The sequence below is a fragment of the Entelurus aequoreus genome, linkage group LG10 (genome assembly GCF_033978785.1).
Source record: "Entelurus aequoreus isolate RoL-2023_Sb linkage group LG10, RoL_Eaeq_v1.1, whole genome shotgun sequence".
Lineage (NCBI taxonomy): Eukaryota > Metazoa > Chordata > Actinopteri > Syngnathiformes > Syngnathidae > Entelurus > Entelurus aequoreus.
The window spans coordinates 25,056,113-25,070,866 of NC_084740.1; the positions used below are offsets into that span (position 1 = coordinate 25,056,113).

Genomic DNA, 14,754 nt, shown 5'->3' on the forward strand with positions numbered 1-14,754 from the left:
GCAAAAAATAAAAACGTTTTTCAGTTCGAACGTGAAATATCTTGTCTTTGCAGTCTATTCAATTGAATATAGGTTGAAAAGGATTTGCAAATCATTGTATTCTGTTTTTATTTACGATTTACACAACGTGCCAACTTGACTGGTTTTGGGTTTTGTATTTAGAGTTGCGTGGATTTCCTACAAAAAAATTGCAATTTGTTTAAATCCAGAAAACTTTGTGTGCAAGACCACATTCAGATGTATTCAATCCGAGCACAATTTTTTATATCCCAATCAACACGGAATAGACCGGCCATGTTTGCGTGGTTGGGCATGGCCAGGCCACACCTCCTTATAAATACGCAAATTATATTGAAATTAGCCATTTGCCTGAGATCTGCACATAGGCTGAAATAAACATGAAATTGTCGGACATCAGGAAGAAGGTATAGAAGAAGATGGGTGTGCATTGCCAAAACAGATGAGATGACCAGAGATAAAGTAGTGCCGCACCCCGTTTGAAAATATAGTCGCTGCAATGATACTTAAAACTTTAGAAAAGGCAGGTGATTCTAATTCTATGGGATTTGTGTTGGTCACAACAAAATGTTCATCCAGTAGCCTGCTCACAGCCAGATTAGAGATCCACGTGTTACTGTATATTTGGTTTGCAATATTTTAGGTTCAAACATGCCAGCATATGAAAAAAGATTCCAAAGAATTTGACTCTTGTTTGATTACTCAATGTATTATTACAACACAGGAGAGCCTCTTGTGGTAGCAGCCACGTGACACAAAGGCGGGTCATTCCCTCGGTAGCTGCTGTCTTGCTGACTGGTGAAGCTGGGTTGGAGTCACAGGAACACATTGTGACAACATTATTGCTTCGATCAAAGGTCGCCAACTCAAAATGTTAAAAGTGCCATATTGGACCGAAATTAATTTTAAAAAAGCTGTCTGGATCTGCAAAAAATTAAAAGCCTTAAGTCTTATAATGAATGCAACACATTATGTAAGGGTGTATATTAGCTATGTTAGCAGCCTACTATCATTGTTGACAGAAATGTTGACATTTTAATGTTTATTGCACACATTTTTACAACCTTGGAATACATTAGTAAAACGGAGGCTTCTCAGAGGGTGCGATAACTCCTGGAGATTACCGGCTTAGAATGGTGAAAGGTATATATGTGTGTGTCCAAGTTAAAGGAAACTGCAAGCAGTCTTCTTCTAAAGGATTTATTACAATCTTTGCAAACGGGGTAACGTTTGCTGTGGTCTGGAACAACATGGCACACAAACAATGATCAGAAATGCAGCCAATATTACATACAGATAATGTCACGTGACATGCAATTATAAATAAAATTCACACAGGACATACTAAAAGGAAATTAAATGAGCTCAAATATACCTACAAATGAGGCATAATGATGCAATATGTACATGCAGCTAGCCTAAATAGCATGTTAGCATTGATAAGCTTGCTGTCATGCACTGACCTAATATGCCTGATTAGCACTCCAACAAGTCAATAATATCAACAAAGCTCACTTTTGTGCATTCCCGCACAGAGTAAAACGTTTGGTGCACAAAATGGGACAAATAACGCGTGTCATAAAACACGTCTTTCTGTGGCAGCGACAGGGGAAATTATACATGTAAACAAAGTGTTGAGTCAAAGTCCACACAACTACAGTGAGTTCAAAGACCGCCAAAATTCATAGGCCAAAACGGCGCTCGCCAAATACTGTCATCAGTGAAGCATAAACACAAACATATTAAACAGTGAACTTTTTAACAATTAGGAAGGTTTATTTCATGTTTGTCCTCCTACAGAAACCATATTAAAACAAAAAGTATATTTTTCCCCCATCATTTTCCATTTTCATACATTTTTGAAAAAGCTCCAGGGAGCCACTAGGGGGGCGCTAAAGAGCGGGCCGAGATAAACTAATAGACGTCCTCACAAATATGAATATACATATCAACCATTAAATGCTTTGGCGTAAAAAGTGAATTTTGTTTCCAACCGCCTCAATCTTTTAACATTGTCGAAATCAAATGTTGACAACGCCCGAACGGCCACCTCTGTATGTTGCCAAAGTATCCACAGCCTGTAAAAATGTGCATACGTGAAGTTCACTCTTGATACAGCTCAACTTTGCCGTGAAAAAAAGCTTGAGCCAGGTTTTTGTGTGTATGCATGTTTAATACATGAGGCCCCTGGTGTTTTTGGTTGGGCCTTTTGTGGTACACTGGGACATTCTCTGCGCCATCTAATGGCGAGGATGCTTGCAACTCAAATTTGCATAACAATTAGCCGAGAGACAGCTCGGATCTCAAAACACTCTTAAGTCAAGGTACCACTGAGTACAAATATTGCACAGTAATCCATCCATCCATCCATTTTCCCACCGCTTGTCCCTTCTGGGGCAAAGTGACAAATATTCATTATTGCACAGCAAAAAATAAGTCAGAGGGTCAAAGAGTTGCATCATAGCTCAGTGCACGTGAGAGTTTAAAGGCCTACTGAAACCCACTACTACCAACCACGCAGTCTGATAGTTTATATATCAATGATGAAATCTTAACATTGCAACACATGCCAATACGGCCGGGTTAACTTATAAAGTGCAATTTTAAATTTCCCGGGAAACTTCCGGTTGAAAACGTCTATGTATGATGACGTATGCGCGTGACGTCAATGGTTGAAGCGGAAGTATTGGGACACATTGTATCCCAATACAAACAGCTCTGTTTTCATCGCAAAATTCCACAGTATTCTGGACATCTGTGTTGGTGAATCTTTTGCAATTTGTTCAATGAACAATGGAGACTGCAAAGAAGAAAGCTGTAGGTGGGATCGGTGTATTAGCGGCTGGCTGCAGCAACACAACCAGGAGGACTTTGAGTTGGATAGCAGACGTGCTATCCGACGCTAGCCGCAGACCGCATCGATGATCGGGTGAAGTCCTTCGTCGTGCCGTCGATCGCTGGAACGCAGGTGAGCACGGGTGTTGATGAGCAGATGAGGGCTGGCGTAGGTGGAGAGCTAAGGTTTTTGGCATAGCTCTGTCGAGGTCCCGTAGCTAAGTTAGCTTCAATGGCGTCGTTAGCAACAGCATTGCAGTACAGCATTAACCGTGTAGTTACAGGTCCAGTGTTTGGTAGTATTGTTGATCTTCTGTCTATCCTTCCAGTCAGGGGCTTATTTCTTTTGTTTCTATCTGCATTTAAGCACGATGCTATCACGTTAGCTCCGTAGCTAAAGTGCTTCGCCGATGTATTGTCGTGGAGATAAAAGTCACTGTGAATGTCCATTTCGTGTTCTCGACTCTCATTTTCAAGAGGATATAGTATCCGAGGTGGTTTAAAATATAAATCCGTGATCCACAATAGAAAAAGGAGAAAGTGTGGAATCCAATGAACCCTTGTACCTAAGTTACGGTCAGAGCGAAAAAAGATACGTCCTGCACTGCACTCTAGTCTTTCACTCTCACGTTCCTCATCCACAAATCTTTCATCCTCGCTCAAATTAATGGGGTAATCGTCGTTTTCTCGGTCCGAATCGCTCTCGCTGCTGGTGTAAACAATGGGGAAATGTAAGGAGCCCTTCAACCTGTGACGTCACGCTACTTCCGGTACAGGCAAGGCTTTTTTTTTATCAGCGACCAAAAGTTGCGAACTTTATTGTCGATGTTCTCTACTAAATCCTTTCAGCAAAAATATGGCAATATCGCAAAATGATCAAGTATGACACATAGAATGGATCTGCTATCCCCGTTTAAATAAGACAATTTCATTTCAGTAGGCCTTTAAAGTCATTTTGGATTTTGGAAAACAAAATATGTTTAACATTTTACCAAAATATCCTGGCTGCTGGCAACGGATTTGTACATCCCTCCCCCCACACCTTTTTTTCAACATAATAAGCCCCGCCTCCAGTGTGGGGATTTATGCCGTTGAGATAAGGGAGCGGACTTAATTAGTTCACTGGAGGGAAGGGAAATATTCCATTAGCATCTTACTTTTCCTGAACTGACACCACTTGAAATGAGCTCTATTGTATTGTCAGTGGTTTATATTCTGACCCCTCCTCCCCGCTGTTTAGTTCACCTTCAAACCTCCAAATTGTAACCTTTCCGTCTCTGACCATCAGACAAGCTGGAAATGTCAGCGGTGAGTCTGTCCGCCAATCTGGTCGAGACTTTTGATGCTCCGGCCGCCTTGAGCGGTCAATCGGAGGGGAACCAGGATGGAGGGTCTCACTGGTGTGTGTCCCGCTGTGGGAGGAGGGAGGGGACTGGCGTACCAGATGAGACCTCATCTGGGCAGTGTGCCGCTTCCTGCCAATCTCTACCCCCTTGTGACTTGGGGGTGGGGGCATCAAAGGGTGCCTGCCCACCAAGCACAGGCCACTGCCTCCCCCAGCCAGCTCCACTGGTCCCCACCTCATTACCCAGGCCGAGCAGGGCGCTCCTGGATCAATCAGGCCTGGACAAGCCCGAACTGGAGACTGCAGTTTTAAAAAATTCTGTTGCAAAGCTTGAGGTTTTGCATATTATGGACATGATACCGCCCTGAGAAAAATTAGCTTGCCCCGTGTATCACTTCATGGAGGGCGGCTTTGTAAAAAAAAAAAGAAAGAATAAAAGTAGGCTTATTATAAATACAGCCACTACTGGCCCAAAATACTGCGCAAATTAAAAACTGGGGGAAAAAATAGAATACAATTTGCAATAAGTACAGATTACCAATCAATCAATCAATGTTTATTTATATAGCCCTAAATCACAAGTGTCTCAAAGGGCTGTACAAGCCACAACGACATCCTCGGTACAGAGCCCACATACGGGCAAGGAAAAACTCACCCCAGTGGGACGTCGGTGAATGACTATGAGAAACCTTGGAGAGGACCGCATATGTGGGTAACCCCCCCCCTCTAGGGGAGACCGAAAGCAATGGATGTCGAGTGGGTCTGACATAACATTGTGAAAGTCCAGTCCACAGTGGATCCAACACATCAGCGGGAGTCCAGTCCACAGCGGGGCCAACAGGAAACCATCCCGAGCGGAGACGGGTCAGCAGCGCAGAGATGTCCCCAACCGATGCACAGGCTAGTGGTCCACCCGGGGTCCCGGCTCTGGACAGCCAGCACTTCATCCATGGCCACCGGACCTATGCAACTCCCCCTCGCAAGGGACAGGGGAGAAGAGGAGAGAAGAAAAGAAACGGCAGATCAACTGGTCTAAAAAAGGGGGGGTCTATTTAAAGGCTAGATTATACAAATGAGTTTTAAGATGGGACTTAAATGCTTCTACTGAGGTAGCATCTCTAACTGTTACCGGGAGGGCATTCCAGAGTACTGGAGCCCGAATAGAAAACGCTCTATAGCCCGCAGACTTTTTTTTGGCTCTGGGAATCACTAATAAGCCGGAGTTCTTTGAACGCAGATTTCTTGTCGGGACATATGGTACAATACAATCGGCGAGATAGGCTGGAGCTAAACCGTGTAATATTTTATACGTAAGTAGTAAAACCTTAAAGTCGCATCTTAAGTGCACAGGAAGCCAGTGCAAGTGAGCCAGTATAGGCGTAATATGATCAAACTTTCTTGTTTTTGTCAAAAGCCTTGCAGCCGCATTTTGTACCAACTGTAATCTTTTAATGCTAGACATAGGGAGGCCCGAAAATAATACGTTACAGTAATCGAGACGAGACGTAACGAACGCATGAATAATGATCCAGTAAATGTTTCAAAAATGTTTGAAAAGGTAGCACATCCCAAAATTAAGACTAGTAGGACAAAATACTCACATTTCACTTGATTTATTGCTCACATCAAAAAAGAGGAACGCTTACGCGTTTCGGCACGTGGCCTTCGTCAGAGCGTTTAAGAGTACATACAATTTCAGTGTCAATTTATGCATACACACACACTCAGAGTTCACAACTGGGAATTGGATCCAATTACTGGGGAACCAATCACATGTCTTCTTCCTTGTTGATGCTGGGACCAATTTTCAGGTGGAGCTTCTGCAAAACACTGTTGTTAGGACTAGCATACACTAGATGGCACTGGACTGGATACTGGATGACTACAATGACACAGAAGGAACAATTATGTTAAAAAACATTTTAGGCTATAGTCATCATTGAGTCCATTTGGTGTCATAGTATTGAGTGTGTAGATCCAGTAGATCCTTTTTGAACCAGCATGAATAATGATCTCAGCGTCGCTAGTGGACAAGATGGAACGAATTTTAGCGATATTACGGAGATGAAAGAAGGCCGTTTTAGTAACACTCTTAATGTGTGACTCAAACGAGAGAGTTGGGTCGAAGATAATACCCAGATTCTTTACCGAGTCTCCTTGTTTAATTGTTTGGTTGTCAAATGTTAAGGTGGTATTATTAAATAGATGTTGGTGTCTAGCAGGACCGATAATCAGCATTTCCGTTTTCTTAGCGTTGAGTTGCAAAAAGTTAGCGGACATCCATTGTTTAATTTCATTAAGACACGCCTCCAGCTGACTACAGTCCGGCGTGTTGGTCAGCTTTAGGGGCATGTAGAGTTGAGTGTCATCAGCATAACAGTGAAAGCTAACACCGTACTTGCGTATGATGTCACCCAGCGGCAGCATGTAAATACTAAAGAGTGCAGGGCCAAGAACCGAACCCTGGGGAACTCCGCACGTTACCTTGACATAGTCCGAGGTCACATTGTTATGGGAGACGCACTGCATCCTGTCAGTAAGATAAGAGTTAAACCAAGACAAGGCTAAGTCTGACATACCAATACGTGTTTTGATACGCTCTAATAAAATATTATGATCGACGGTATCGAAAGCGGCGCTAAGATCAAGAAGCAGCAACATAGATGACGCATCAGAATCCATCGTTAGCAATAGATCATTAGTCATTTTTGCGAGGGCTGTCTCCGTAGAGTGATTTGCCCTGAAACCGGATTGAAAAGGTTCACAGAGATTGTTAGTCACTAAGTGTTCATTTAGCTGCTGTGCAACAGTTTTTTCGAGAATTTTGGAAATAAACGGAAGGTGGGAGACCGGTCGGTAGTTTACCATGAGGTCAGGATCGAGGTTAGGTCTTTTGAGCAGAGGATGAATAACTGCTTTTTTGAATGCTAGGGGAACAGTGCCGGAGGAAAGTGATAAGTTTATAATATTTAACACTGATGGACCTAATAATACAAACAGTTCCTTGATAAGTTTCCCAGGAAGTGGGTCAAGTAAACATGTTGTTTGTTTTATCCCACTTACACGCTGTAATAATTCCTCTAATGTTATTTCATCAAAAATAGAGAGACTATTTTGGAGGGCAGTGTCCGTCGTATATACAGTCGTATTTGTGTTAATAGAGCCCAGTTGTAGCTGGGATGCGTTGTCTTTAATCTCCTTTCTAATGAGTTCAATTTTCTTATTAAAGAAATTCATAAAATCATCTGCCGAGTGGGTGGAGCTACTGGGAGGAGTCCCTTGTTGGGTTAGCGATGCTACTGTACTAAACAGAAATTTAGGATCGTTTTTGTTGAGGCGGATGAGATTTGAGTAGTATTTAGCTTTAGCTAAGGTAAGCATGCGTTTATAAGTTATTAAACTATCACTCCATGCTTGATGGAAAACCTCAAGTTTAGTCGCGCGCCATTTGCGTTCCAGTTTTCTACATGATAATTTATGAGCTCTAATTTCTTCTGTAAACCATGGGGTGCGCCTTTTAGGGGCCCTTTTTTGCTTTAGCGGTGCTATACTATCAATAATTTCGCGCAAGGCATCGTCAAAGTTGTTAGTGAGTTTATCAATAGAGCCGACATAATTTGGGAATGGTGCTATTACCGAAGGCAGTAGGTCAGCAAGAGTCATCGTTGTGGCAGCATTAATGTTGCGGCCGCTATAGCAGTTATTATTATTATTAGCTTGTTGACAAAGAGTCAAAACTTCAAATTTTATAAGGTAATGATCGGACATTACTTTAGTATATGGAAGTATCATAACTTTGGAGGTGGTGACACCCCTGACAAGCACTAGATCTATTGTATTACCGTTGCGATGTGTGGGTTCATGTATTATTTGTGTAAGACCACAGCTATCAATTATGGTTTGGAGCGCCACGCACTGAGGGTCCGATGGGGTATTCATATGGATATTAAAGTCCCCCATTATGATTATATTGTCGGCGTGCGTCACTAGATCAGCAACGAACTCTGAGAATTCACTGATAAAGTCCGAATAGGGCCCAGGGGGGCGGTAGATAACAGCCAGGTCGAGAGGTAGCGGTGTGACAGACCTCATAGTAAGCACCTCAAACGATTTATATTTATTATTTAGGTTAGGGGTAAGGTTGAAATTTTCATTGTATATTAGTGCGACACCCCCTCCCCTTTTAAGAGGACAGGCAACATGCGCATTCGTATAGTTAGGAGGAGATGCCTCATTGAGCGCAAAAAATTTGTCCGGTTTGAGCCAGGTTTCGCTAAGACCAATGACGTTAAGATTGTTGTCTCTAATGACCTCATTAACCAATAACGCCTTGGGAGACAATGATCTTATGTTTAAAAAGCCCATATTATAGGTATTGGGCTGTTTTGACGAGTTTTTGTTAAGATTATCCGTAGTGGCAATATTAACAATGTTGCGTTTATTATGCGTAGTGCACTTTAAATAGTTTCGACCATATCTAGGAATTGATATGACGGGAATTTTCCGATTGTTTGCTTGGTGCTGCAATAGACTGGACATATCATAATTTGCCACCTCAGTAGAATGCATGTCCACCCCTGACACAGACACAACAGAAAAAACATTATGTGAATTGTGTATTATTCTAAGAGAATTGCTATGCGTACATGGATTATCCAGCCTGGCGCTGGCTAGTTCTAGCTTAACTGACTCCTCACCCGGACTAACAGACATTGTAATTGCCTGTGACCGGGCTTGCTCTAGTGTAGTCAGTCAAGTGAGACTTAAATAGTAGTCTATGTTTCTAGACAGGATGATGGCGCCTTCCTGGTTAGGGTGAAGGCCGTCTCTCATCAGCAAGCCTGGTTTGCCCCAGAAAGAGGGCCAGTTATCAATAAACGTTAGTCCCTGCTGCCTACAGTAGCAAGCCAACCACTTGTTAAGCGAGACTAATCTGCTATATCTCTCATCATTGCCTCTCGCAGGCAGGGGGCCAGAGACAATTACTCGATGCCTGGACATCTTTCTGGCGAGATCACAAGTCCTGGCTATGTTTCTCTTTGTAATCTCTGACTGTCTCATTCTAGTGTCATTGGAGCCAACGTGTACAACTATATTCGCATAATTAGTGGTGCGATTAGCCTGTCGTACGTGTTTACTAGGCCTGTTGCGAGTTAGCTCCCTAAGATTAGCTTCAATGTCAGGTGCTCTGGCCCCGGGGATACACTTTATTGTGGCTGGTTTGCTAAGCTTTATGTTTCGGGTGATGGAGTCCCCTATAACTAAGGTGTGGTGCCCGGTAGACTGGGGTGTAGGACTAGCTAAAGAGCTAAATCTATTATGCGTCTCAACCGGTACACCGTAGCTTGTAGGCCGCTTAGGACTGCTACAAGCTGGGCTAGTTAGCTCGCTACAGCTAACGCTAGCAGATGTGTCCGCAACATCTAAAGTTACGACATTACTCTGCTCTAACTGGCGGACACGGCCCTCTAGCAGAGCCAACCTCTCCGTGAGTATGGTGCAAGACGCGCAGGAAGCCATTACTCACAGTGTTTTCTGTCACCAAGTGAAGTTCCTGCTGTCCTCAGGGAAGTGGTCGCGGTCTGTAGGAGTAGCTTCTTACTGACCGGCGCTGCCTTTCTCCGCGCTAGCTTAGCAGCTAGCTAGCTGAGGAAAGGGTGGTGGGACAGAGATCGGGTGATTTGCAAGTTAAATAGTACCACTAAAAATGTTTGAGAAGTGATAAAGAAAGCCGTAGAACAATTAAAAGCACACAGATAGAGCGCTACTTAGCTTTTTCGCAACAGCGAACAGACGGCGAGCAGTCACGCACGGTGAACCGGAACCGGAAGTTGGGACATCAACAGGGAAAAGTCAACCAAAGTCAGATTAGGCTATAAATACACGGCTAAGCACACCAAACAATAAAATAGTAAAAAAAAAATATAATAAACAGTAGAATTATGGAATATCCATAAAAATAGTGAAAAGGGATGAACAAAAAACATTTTAAAAAATATAATTAATGTCATATATCACATATAAAAACAGAACATTTAAGGAGAACTGCATTTTTTAAATTTTATTTTACCTATCTTTCACAATTCTTATGAGAGACAAGTAGACAAAAAGTGTTTCATTTTGTAATGTCTCGTTCTCGGTGGCGAGCAATGCAGCCAATGGGATCAATTCACTAAATCACTTTAAAGATGCATCCACAAACCGTCAATAATACTTCATGTACGTTATTATAACCATGCTGTTGTAACATTATTATTGTAAGAGCAAATATTGAGGAACCATTTTTCTAGCGCAGTGACACATCGCCTTGCGACGGAATGCTACGGCATTAGCCGTAAGGTAGCTTCGTGCGTCAGTAGCTGAATGTGCTTTTGAGTTAGTAATGCACGACACAATGCAATAGAGCACTCATCTGTACTGACTGAAAAACATGAACAACCATATTACAGTACCTGTAAAGTATTAGCCCACATTTCATATGTTGTTTGTACACAGCTGGCTCGACAGTGTATGTAGTTGTTCTAACAACTACATGTTTGTTTTTTTTCCTCTTCACAACATGGTCACTACTGCCTAGTTTCTCTTGTGATATTTTTATTTTTACTGTTATTTTTATTTTTATTTTTATTGTTACTTTTTATTGTTATTCTTATTGTTATATTTTCTATTTTATTTCCATTTATACCCCCATTATTTACTTTTTAAATTATTTTAAATTATATATCAAATCTGTAAATTGCTACTGGAATTATAATTTTCCTGAGGGAACTCTCCTGAAGGAATCAATAAAGTACTATCTATCTATCTATCTATCTATCTATCTATCTATCTATCTATCTATCTATCTATCTATCTATCTATCTATCTATCTATCTATCTATCTATCTATCTATCTATCTATCTATCTATCTATCTATCTATCTATCTATCTATCTATCTATCTATCTATCTATCTATCTAACTAACATGACGTGCAGCAGGTATCATGATCAATATGAACGTGACGAAAGAGTGAGCGTCTCTCTCTCTCGGGTTCCGTCTGCTCCAACGTTTCAGCCTCTCTTTGTGCTCGCTTCTTTAAGCAACAGTTCATCCTCCATATATTCAGCTTCAAAAAGATAAGGTTGTGAATCCTCTTTTATCCAAAAATAGTTGTCTTCGTTGTTTGTTAGCAAGTGTGCCATTATTAATTAGCAATAACTTTGTATTCCACACAACTGGCACGTTTGTACACAACAAAAGTTAGCAACCTCCATCTGGAGGTTGCTAACAGTATTTTCCTTCGAACTTAAAACTCCTTCCATCAATCCACAGAGCTTATTCAATAAACTTTGAGACCTTCCAAAGTTTTCTTTCCATTCTCCGTCCAAAAATACCTTCTATGCGTCCTCCAATCCAGCAACTCCGAGACCTTCTTGATAGTAGTGTCATGTCCGTAGTGCAATCTAAGATCATTTCTTGATGCAGTCTGCTATTTAACATCAGCATAGCCATTAGAGATCAAATATTTGTCATCTGTGCCAATATTACAGCGGACAACAAGAACTGGGGTTCAGTGGTAAAGATGTCTTGTTCTGGTGTGACGTCATAGGTCACGGGAAAAGCAATACATTTATCCGCCCTAAAAGGAAATAAGTGCGTATGACCAATAGTCACACTAGGGAGTGTGTGAACACTGGGACTTCACATGTAGTAGGTGTGAAAATACAGAAAACCAAACTGTTTGAGAAATCTGCCTAATTTAGTGCATGGAAATATATTCAGTGAAGCCAGGATCATGCAAGGAAACTACTGGGTGTGAGACCGAGAGGTCTAAGTGTCCGCCACACAATCACTAATATAACGTTACTAAAAAAGACACTTCTTTGAAAGTCTGTGTGTAATTTCCAACAGCTGGATAACCCCTTAAATGAATAATTATTTAGCCTAAGCCCCGTTTCAGCCACACTAAACCATCGTTTAAGGTCCCCCTCCTAGGACCATTTTTTACACGGGTAAGTGCTATTTGTTGAATCTCCAGCTTTTAGCTTTGTATGGACTCCTTGATCGTTTACAAAGTGAGTTCGGAGAGGAAGTGACGCCAGAAAGACCACGCTCCACACAGGAAGTGACATCAGAAAGAATGCGCCACAGCCAGCTTCATAACAACCCGTTGGGTAACTCGGCGGCAACCACTAGAAAGATGGAGGCGAGTCATCCAGACATGCCAGTGTTTCTCCTTCTTGTACATGCACAGGCGCTTTTGAAAATCACACATTAATACCTTAAGACAGGGGTATCCAAACTTTTTCCACTGAGGGCCGCACACTGAAAAATCAAAGCAAGCGGGGGCCATTTGGATATTTTTTATTTTAAAAACCAATACAATATATGTATAAAAAAGATACATTTAGGCCTCCACTCAGACTTGATCCCGGGGACCCCAAAAGGTTTTGGTCAAAAAAAATATTACAAATGTGTCATTATTTAGTATTATTATTATTCAAGGTTTAAATCTGTAGATCAACACTAGGTCCATCTGTCAATATAACGCTTTTAAAGATTTAAGTTGTATGCCATTTTTGTCAAGGAAAACCGTGTTTTTTTATGGAAAAATACACAAAATATGCAATATTTTCCCCCAATAAAAATTTAAAGTGGAATATTTGAGATTATATAATAATTGGATTCTTTAAAAGGTCAATAACTCATAACAACATTGATTTTAATTCATTATTTTTTTGAGCAATGACACTTAAAAAAAAAAAAGTCCCACTAAAATTATTGGGGATCCAAAAGGGTACTGCTCAGTAAAGTTGAAAAAAATAAATCCAACATTTTTTTTAACTTATACCACAATAGTCTCAAGATCAACTTCAGATCTATCCGTCAATTATAAGTTTTATTGTTGTTTATGTTTTTTGTTTGTTCGTTTTAGGCCCTTCTTTAAAAAACTTTGTTTTTTAAAAGGCAACCAAAAAATATGCAACATTTCCCCCCCAAAATATCCCAAAGTGGAATATTTAATGTGAAATAAATGGAGCCTTGAATAGGTCAATAATTCATAATGACATTGATTTTGATTCATTATTATTTTTTAAAGAAAGAAACAGCCTGCATGGCAGCTTTGTGTTATTAGAGTAAATAATGCAACATTTTCTTGTTACATTTCACCTGTTTGCTCTTTTATACCACTTTTTATGTTTTTTATTTTTTTTTCATGTATTTTTAGAATGTGCCGTGGGGCCGTTAAAAAATGACCTGCAAATGGCCCCCGGGCCGCACTTTGGACACCCCTGCCTTAAGAGAAGGAAACGAGCGATTGCAGGTATTTGGGATACAACACTTCTCAGACGTCAACATAGCAATGTTGAGCAACGGTTTTGGATAAGGCCTGGAAGAACGGCAGCCTGGTGGGATATGTTTGTCACCGAGTGTGTTGTGCCACAGGAACGGCAAGAGAACTTTCGAATGTCCAGGTCAGCTGTGATTCTACTTAGCGAAATACTTTGTCCATTTTTCGAAAGAGAGACAACGAGAATGCGGGCTCCCGTGAACCAGGGAAGACTACGAAAAGTAGTGAATGCATTTGGACCGGCAAAGATGACTATCAGTTATTGTCCGCCATGTATGTGGAGCGATTACTCAACATCTAGTTTTGTACTATATAACTATTGTGAAGCCATGAAGTGGTTGCGGCCGTCAAGTACGACCGCCAATTTCAGCCTACAAGCACAGTGTCCTGTTGTTGATTGTTGTAATATGTTATTCATCACATAGTTTACTTTCACACGTCCATTAAAGATATGATTCATGTATGATGGCTCAGGTGTGATTCACTACAATAGTCTAACAGCTGCTGATGGTGAGGCAAGCAAGGTTTACTGTTAAAAGAAATGTGGCAATAGTCTACATTGAAACACAGGGTAAGAATACACTTCCAGCATTTTTTTTCACGCATGCGTACTAGGTCGCGTTGCGCCGGCAGATGGAGGGGGGGAGGGAGTCTTAAATGACCATTGTGTGTGTGTGGACACGGATAAGGTTAGTTGGGATTTACCCTGGATAACCTTAGCCGTAGAAGTAACAATAAAGTGTAGAAGGGGCCTCAGAGGTACCTTGTTGTTTTAGGTCCCGTTTACCCTGGATAATGTTATCCAGGGTAAATCCTACCTAACCTTATCCGTGTCCACACACAACAATGCCACCGTTTAAGACCCCCTCGCCCCCTCCGTCCACCGGCGCAACTATTTATTTTTTATTTTTTATTTAGCCTTTATTTAACCAGGTAATATCCCATTGAGATCAAAGATCTCTTTTCCAAGGGAGACTTGGCCAAGAGGGCACCAGCAAGGTTACATTAAAAAACAGTAAACAACACATAAAACATCACATTTACAACATTAAAACTTGCTCATATAACACACGTGAATACAGACAAAGTAGACTGCAATCCTTTCACAGAAGCTTTAAACTCATTCAATGTAACAAGGGTTTGAAGTTTAATATTCAATTGTAGGTTATTCCAAGCCTTTGGTGCTGAAAACCTAAATGCTTTCTTGCCCAGTTCAGTTCTT

At 41.2% G+C, this 14,754-nt stretch overlaps 1 protein-coding gene across 1 annotated transcript; it reads right to left on the reverse strand.

Moving 5' to 3' along the window:
* Positions 1–7,323: 7,323 nt before the first annotated feature.
* On the reverse strand, positions 7,324–10,022 carry LOC133659335 (uncharacterized). The gene has a single exon (XM_062062093.1). The coding sequence runs from the start codon at positions 9,716–9,718 to the stop codon at positions 8,951–8,953; it is 768 nt and encodes a 255-aa protein (XP_061918077.1). The 5' UTR covers positions 9,719–10,022; the 3' UTR covers positions 7,324–8,950.
* Positions 10,023–14,754: the final 4,732 nt, after the last annotated feature.

What these genes read in the sequence shown, in the direction of transcription:
- LOC133659335 (XM_062062093.1), bottom strand. Translation starts at nt 9,718, where the DNA reads ATGGCTTCCTGCGCGTCTTGCACCATACTCACGGAGAGGTTGGCTCTG.